This window comes from Nematolebias whitei, chromosome 15, assembly GCF_014905685.2.
Source record: "Nematolebias whitei isolate Nwh7 chromosome 15, NemWhi1, whole genome shotgun sequence".
Lineage (NCBI taxonomy): Eukaryota > Metazoa > Chordata > Actinopteri > Cyprinodontiformes > Rivulidae > Nematolebias > Nematolebias whitei.
In genome coordinates, this window is record NC_056512.1 from 20,944,696 (window position 1) to 20,952,252 (window position 7,557).

General features: G+C 43.8%; 1 protein-coding gene across 1 annotated transcript; it reads right to left on the reverse strand.

Annotated features, from left to right (window-relative positions):
• Positions 1-2,393: 2,393 nt before the first annotated feature.
• LOC119422106 (carbohydrate sulfotransferase 12-like) lies at positions 2,394-7,107 on the reverse strand. Its single transcript, XM_037689453.1, has 4 exons — positions 6,721-7,107; positions 6,398-6,550; positions 5,146-5,325; positions 2,394-3,064 (listed from the first exon to the last, which is right to left on the reverse strand). The coding sequence occupies exons 1-4, from the start codon at positions 7,084-7,086 to the stop codon at positions 2,519-2,521; spliced, it is 1,245 nt and encodes a 414-aa protein (XP_037545381.1). The 5' UTR covers positions 7,087-7,107; the 3' UTR covers positions 2,394-2,518.
• Positions 7,108-7,557: the final 450 nt, after the last annotated feature.

The window sequence follows — 7,557 nt, forward strand, 5'->3', positions numbered from 1 at the left end:
GTGTCCAACATGCTGTGAACACGCTAACAGTGACTGACACGCTGTGAACACGCTAACAGTGTCTGACACGCTGTGAACATGCTAACAGTGACTGACACGCTGTGAATATGCTAATAGTGACCGACACGCTGTGAACATGCTAACAATGATTGACACTATGTGAACATGCTAACAGTGTCCGACACACTGTGAACACACTAACAATGTTCGACAACCTGTGAACAGGCCAACTGTGTCTGACACGCTGTGAACACGCTAACAGTGTCTGACATGTTGTGAACACGCTAACAATGTCCGACACACTGTAAACACGCTAAAAGTGTCTGACACGCTGTGAACCCTCCAACAGTGTCCAACACATTGTGAACATGCCAACAGTGTCCAACATGCTGTGAACATGCTAACAGTGACTGACATGCTGTGAACATGACAACAGTGACCGACATGCGGTGAACACGCCAATAGTGTCCGACCCGTTGTGAACACGCCAGCAGTGTTGTTTCCTCACAGATGTCGTCAATAAATGTCACAGATATGAGGAGCAGTTGTGTAAATTAAAAAAAAAACTTGCTTCTGTTCCTTTATTTTTTTACCCCACTACCATAAAAGCAATCATGTAATTGTGCATGTTCATTTGTTCGTCAGTCTGTTAGTAAAATGTCTCACAAACCACTAGACCACGGGTCTGTAACCCGTGGCTCTGGGACCACATGTGTCCGACACGTTGTGTCTCACTGCAGCAGCTCTGTGAAGCTTTAACCAAAGCAAACAAAATTTAATTTTGCTGGCTTGTAAAATTTTAGCTGTGTTTATGTCAAATTTTATTTTTTGCAAATATGTGAATACTACTAATACAAGGAGCACAGCATGGTTAGATTTAGCTACTTAATTTATCCCACTTCCAGCCCTGCAGCGAGATATTTCTTTCAACTCCACCAGAAATTCTTTGGAATATTTTGGGAACAAGTTGATTAGAAGAAATACGATGAGTCAATTTTATAACAACTAGAAAAATAAAACAATTAAATTCAAAGTTAAAAAAAAAGCTTCCGTTTTTAATTTTAAAAAATGTATTCCGTCAATTATATATCCAACAAAATGGCCGAGTTTTTATGTACACCTTAAATTCATGATTTATTACTTCAATTTAATTTTCCCACAAATAGAAAGACGACCCACACAGGCCGTGTTTGGTATTTATTATAAATTGTCCTTCATTAAATAAATATGGCCCTTTTATTGTCCTAAAATTTAACAATATAATATTAAAGTTTGTTATATATTTTTAGTTTCATAATGCCACCCTTAACAGCCAGACCCCCTGACCCCCCCAACAGAATTCAGTGATTGCCCAGATCACTTGCCTTGGCAGGGCGATCATCTCTTTGGGGATTTTTGTCAATGGGGGTGGGGCTTGGGGTTGAGGTGGAGACGGAGACGTCTGTGTTGCGCGCTAGCTTAGCTCTACGTTAGTGCCAGCAGTTGTCGACCGGGGGGGGGGGGGGGGGGGGGGGGGGGGGGGGGGGGGGGTGCATGAGAGAAGTGGAGTGCTACATCTGTATTGTGTGCCATTAGCTTAGCGCTAAGTCATTGCCGGCAGTTGTCACTGGGGGAGGTAGGCGGGGTTCTCGGTTCTTTTAAGAGGGTGGGGCGCCCTCTTTGGATAACAGTAGGGGAAAGACTGGAATTGAAGTGGCCCACGGGTCAGCAGTTGATGTTATAGTTGTAGCAGGTTTTGCAGCCCAGGACACATTTTATTTGGAGTGATGAGGCAGAAACGGTTCTTTTGATTCAAAAGGTTGCAGACCTGATCTAGACAGATTTGAATGAAACTCAGACACTAATAACATTCAGGATGGCCGCCACAGCCTTAGCAAACTCCAAAATGCCTAAAACTCTGTGATTTTTGCAGATAATACGCTAGAATTAGGCGTGGTAGTAGCTGAGAGTCATCTCCAGCACATGCTTTGAAGGCAAATGGCTCCAAAAAAATCTTTGTTTAAATCTTGAAGTGCAAATAACCCCGCCCTACTGAAAAGTCTGATTTTATTCATTTTTCTTTTCTTTGTTCGTTCAAAATCTCAAGAATTTCTATTAAAACCCGAACAAACGAGCTAGCTTCATAAACTCTGCCAATGTGATTATTAAAAATCTGAACGTTGATCCGTCTACCTCGAGTTTTTGTGCTAACAAACGGCAGGCGAGGTTCTGTGATGGCTACCTGCGGGTTTATTCAAGTCAGTCACGACACAACTGTGGGCACACACGGCGCGAGATAAAAGCAGGGAGTCCGCACAAACGCTACGCACTGAGGGTGCACCTGTTTGCAGACCGACCCTAAAACAAGAACCGAAAACCAGCTTCCCATCATGCGTGTGCTTCCTTTCAGGATTGAGAGCATTAAACTTGTGCTCGTTTGGTTTAAACAGACAAGACGAGGGAACACCGGAATAAAAGCGTCTCAGTTTCTCATGACTTTGTTACTTTAAAAGACTTTTTTTTGCGTTAGCTCGGTGAATCACTCTTCGAGGATCCAGTCCGGCCTTTTGTACCCAAAAAGTCTGAAGTCAGGCTCATAAAGTTTGTACAGCTCCTTACGCACCTCGACAGGTACTGTGCTGAACCAATCGGACTCCCAGCTGCTGGCTGTGAGGTTCCTGTGCGAGGTGGGGAACTCCACAACATTGTCCACCCGCAGCAGGCGCAGAAGGTGCTCGGCGTCCTCCTCTGCCGTCTCCAAGTGGCCCACGAAGTCATACTGGATTTGGCACGGGTGGCACAGCCGATACACCTGCCGCCAGTGCTCATTGAAGGGCGCGTCCTTCTCGGTCCGAGGGTCCAGGAGGTACCGGATGAAGTGAGAGAACGTGGGTCGGATGCCCAACGTAAACGCCTCGTCCACAGAGGTAGGCGGTGTCTGGTTGGCGTAGCGGCGCAGCATGACTTGTGCAAAGCGCCGGTAGAAGTCCTCGTTGCGCATTTCAAATTTGTTCCTGAAGGCAGAGATGAGACGCACAAAGGGGTCCCGGACAAAAAGGAACTTGGTGTACTTCTTCAGCTTCACCTGCGAACACAGAACAAGGTCCAAAACATCACGAAATTCACATTTACGTTCGGACAAACATCGTTAAACACAACGGGCCACGATGCATCCTAAAAACACACCAGAACCCTTCGGTTCACAGAATGATCTCGCTAATCTGCAGCCAGATGTGCACATCTGTTCACAACAAAGGTTTTAGTTTAGAAGGCTCCAGATGCGAAGGAAAGGATAAGACGTGAAAATTAGGGGCGCACTGATAAATCAGTCCCGATTTCCTTAATTTTGAGAGATCAGCCGATGCACGAGAAACCGATTTTACTGATTTTTTTGTTGTTTTAACAACAATCGTCTAATCTTTACATTTCAGAGCACTACCTCATGGCCCGTTAAAACAAGTTTGCATTGTTTCTGGGATATTGTTCAAGGGTCTGTTTTTCAATAAAATAATATTGGAAGATTGAAGGTGCATTGTGACCTTATAACACCTGACAGTGTCGCTTATTAAACTAAATCAGAATCGGCAGCTCAGACTTTTTATAGATCGGTGATTGGCCAGAAACCTGAAATCTGTGCACCTCTAGTGAAAATGTTTGAAATGAAAGTAACAACTAAAATCTTATTTTTGATTGCTGCGTAGCAATAATATGTTTATGTATTAGAATTAAAAATAAATGTTGTCAGTGGGATTGGCCTAAATTCAACCTGTAGTTGTTACCAGCTGTTAGCTGGTGCGTTCCTAACAAAGGAGAGCTGGACGAGTGTGTGCAAGACCGCTGTGACACATTAGTGATGGGCAACATTTGACGTCTTGTTAAAATGAGTAAATTGAAGGAATTGGGACGAACTTCTTTTGTTTATCTGTATTTTTACACCGGCAGCTGCTTGTGACATGGCAACTTAGCGTTTTTTCTTTTTATAAAGCGCCTACCACCCACCAGGAAAAAAAAAGACAAAACAACTCTGAGCACCTTTGGGTCTGTTTCTGACATTGTAGTTTATTTTGAAAGGATTTTAAAGTGGAACCTATGGTCACAGGTGAGTTTATATTTACCGTCCTGTTTACTTGCCTTAGCAAGGCGCTCATATCTTCTGCGATTTTTGTAGATGGAGTGGGGGAGAGACACGGAGACACGTCTGTGTTGCATGCTATTTGTAACGGGGGGAGGGGGGGGGGGCTCAGAGTGAGGGAAACGAAGCACTACCTCTGTGGCTTTTTAGCTAGCGTGTATGTATTGCACACTGCTGGCTTAGCGCTACGTCAGTGCCTGATGCATTAAACTGATGAAAGTGAGGGACCCCCTGACTAACAGAATCTGAAGGAACATCCATCCATTATCTTTTACCCGCTTCTTCCATTTTGGGTCACGGGGGTCGTCGGTGCCCATGTCCAGCAATCACTGTGTGAGAGGCGGGGTACACCCTGGACAGGTCTCCAGTCCATCACAGGGACACATAGAGACAAACGAGACAAACAACCATTCACTCTCTCACTCACACCTAGGGACAATTTAGAGTTACCAATCAGTTTAACATGCATGTTTTTGGTCTGTGGGAGGAAACCGGAGTATCCGGAAAAAACCCACGCATGCAAAGAGAGAACATGCAAGCTCCACCCAGAGGGGTCCCCGGACCGGGATTTGAACCAGGGACCTGCGCGCTGAGAGGCAGCAGCTCTACCAGTTGCGCCACCGTGCTGCCCCTGAAGGAACATGATTAAAATAAAAATTGAATAAATGTTAACAGATTTTAAGAGTGCATTTGTTTCAGGGCGGCGCGGTGGTGATCGGTCTAATGGTAACAGAACCAGTATAAAGTGGGACAGATGTGGAAAAACTCTAAAAATGACTCAAATGTTGTTTTGGTTTGGCCTAAAAATGGGCAGATGGCAGACACTTTATTGAAATGAAAAAAGGTTTAAAAGAATCATAACTCTGTGGTCATTTATCATCACTTTAAACTCATGTTATCAACTTTAAATACGTCCATAAAGTTGATCATTTATGTTTGTATGTGTATGTACACCCATAGACTACATAACATCCTGTTCTCTGCTCACAGAGGAAACAACCCCACAGTTAAAAAGCTGTATTGTCCAAACATACCTTCATGAGGTGCCTCGCAAACTTGCCGTAACGTTTCCAGAACTTGTTGAAGGTAAAGTGCATGCTGCTGTTGTGGACCAGGTCCCGGGGGATTGCCAGGGGGTCCCTCTGAGGAACACCCTCCTGCTGCAGGCTCTCACTAAGAACGATCATGATGCGCTTCCAGTTACTGCATGCTACCTGGAGGCCAGAGCAGAGGAACTGGTGGAAATAATGTCGTAAAAACAACAGCTGGGTGGTTGCAACCCTCGATCTGTTATATGAACCACTAGAGGGCGCACTGGTCATGTGACCTTGTGATTCACTGCAGCCACGGCAGCCATTATCAAAATGGTCAAACATGTGCATGTGGCATTTTGACTAAAAATCCCTGTGTAGGTGGTGACTATGTAAAACAAAATGTCAAAAATAATAATAAAGCGTACGTAATAACATAATATTAGACTGTACATGAAAATGTAAAATTGCAAGAAGGTTGCGTGTGCTACGGCTATAACGTCAGAAGAAAAGAAGGAAAACATGTCTCCTTTCACAAGTAAGTAGATTTGATCTTATTTGCCTCCATGTGAACGGGATCCAACAAGAACTGAAGCTAATACTGTAACGGTTTAAACGTAGCCTGTAAAGTTGATGAAATGGCTGTTAATTATTGGGTCGGCTAGTAGATATTAGCTTAAGTTGTACAGGCTGAATCATGTCACAGTTTATACAAATTATTAAATAATACAAGTTGTTGTTGTCTCCTGTAACAATTCATTAGCTGCTATTTTTATTTGAATTCTGAATATATACTTTTTAATCTTAGATATAGATTAGACACTGATCACTGCAATAAGCTGCAGCTAGCAGAACCTACATAAATACAATTTACACGTTAAAAAAGTTAGTTTCAAATGTGTCAACTAGTTGAAGTCATAACTATTTAACTAACTAAAAATCCTTGAGATCATTGGAAGTTGATCATTAATTATTGACTGACTTCAGATCATTAGTTAGAATAGTTTCCTTCTATAACATCTAGCTGTTTTACATGCTTGTTGTAAGAAATTAACATTAATTATAAATTGTATTAAGTTATAGTAAACATATTAAATAAAAGTTTTTACACAGATACAGTTGTTTTTTCGGCTGTGAGCAGTAGGCTGTTTTGATGCCATCTTAGCTTCTCTATGATGTCACAGATGTAAACAATGGGGGGATGGGCAGAGCGCCCTCTAGTGGTTTGATATAACTTTATGGCTAAAATGCGTACCTTGGGAACGTAGCAGTAGATTATTCCATGTCGGTCATCCACAATGAGATGATCCAGCTCCTTGTTGGGAATGTCATCAAATGAGCGGTTTTTGCCGGGAAACGCCACAGTATCGTTGGTGCAGATCTCCTGAAGTAACTGCCGCCTCCGCTCCTGGTTGAACCGTTTTATAAAATTATTAACAAGTTTTGTTAGGAGAGACTTTACACGTTTAAATGAGACGTAGTAAAACTGAAGTGTCTTGTCACTCGCCACACTGATGGGTTTTGAACTTTACCAATGCAACAATAAATACATGATAAAAATAAATCAATCGGATTAACCTGTCGGTCGTGGAGTTCTGTTGCTATGGGAGTCAGGTGGATCTTCCACTCCCTCCGAGGAATGTATCGCTCCTCCTTCTCCGACTGGTTGCTCGTGTCAACGGCGACGGTGTCCGTGGGCTCCCCAGTGCCTGGCTCCAGGAACTGGTTGACGAAGGCGTCAATGTCATTCAGGAAGGACGGGGTCCGAGAGGTCTGAGACTTTGGCTGGGGAGGGGGTTGCGGTGGGGCCTTGGGGCCCGGTGACACGGGAGTGTGCAGGTAGAAGTGGGAGGCCCCCACGTCGTCCCAGTAGATAATGATCAGGAGGATCATGAAGGCCGAGCCCAGGACTACGAAAATGCGGAACATCCTGGTCGTTCCCATGGCGACGGCTGCTTGTGACAAAGTCACCATAGCAACAGGTTTATGAGTTTACAGGGTGTCTCCACAGCATCGTCATGGCAGCAAATTAAAACAGGGCAGCTTTGTTTTCAAAATGTGACCACAGGGGCAACTAACTGGGATTATGGGTCCTGTGCTACAGGGTTACCATGGTAACAGAGCCCAGAAGCCTCATCTCACTATGGCGGTAAACACAGCGACTTTGGCAGAGTCTGTGGTCGGATCAGGCTCATCATGATGCTGCAATGCAGGAGCGGACTGGAACCATTATGAACTCGCCTCCAAACCTGCACACAACACACACAGACACAGATCCAGATTATTTCTGTCTCATCCACTTTCATTTCTAATTCTAACCATCAGGTTCTGTATTTGGCATTCATCACTTGTCAGTGAATAAAAACACAAAACTAATTTGTTACTACATTCAAAACACTAAATCATTTCCATTTT

Coding starts and splice junctions, on each gene's coding strand:
- LOC119422106 (XM_037689453.1), bottom strand. CDS start 7,086: ATGGGAACGACCAGGATGTTCCGCATTTTCGTAGTCCTGGGCTCGGCC. Junction 6,551..6,720: donor CAGAACTCCACGACCGACAG/GTTAATCCGATT, acceptor CGGTTCAACCAG/GAGCGGAGGCGGCAGTTACT. Junction 3,065..5,145: donor TTGCGAGGCACCTCATGAAG/GTATGTTTGGAC, acceptor CTGTGTTCGCAG/GTGAAGCTGAAGAAGTACAC.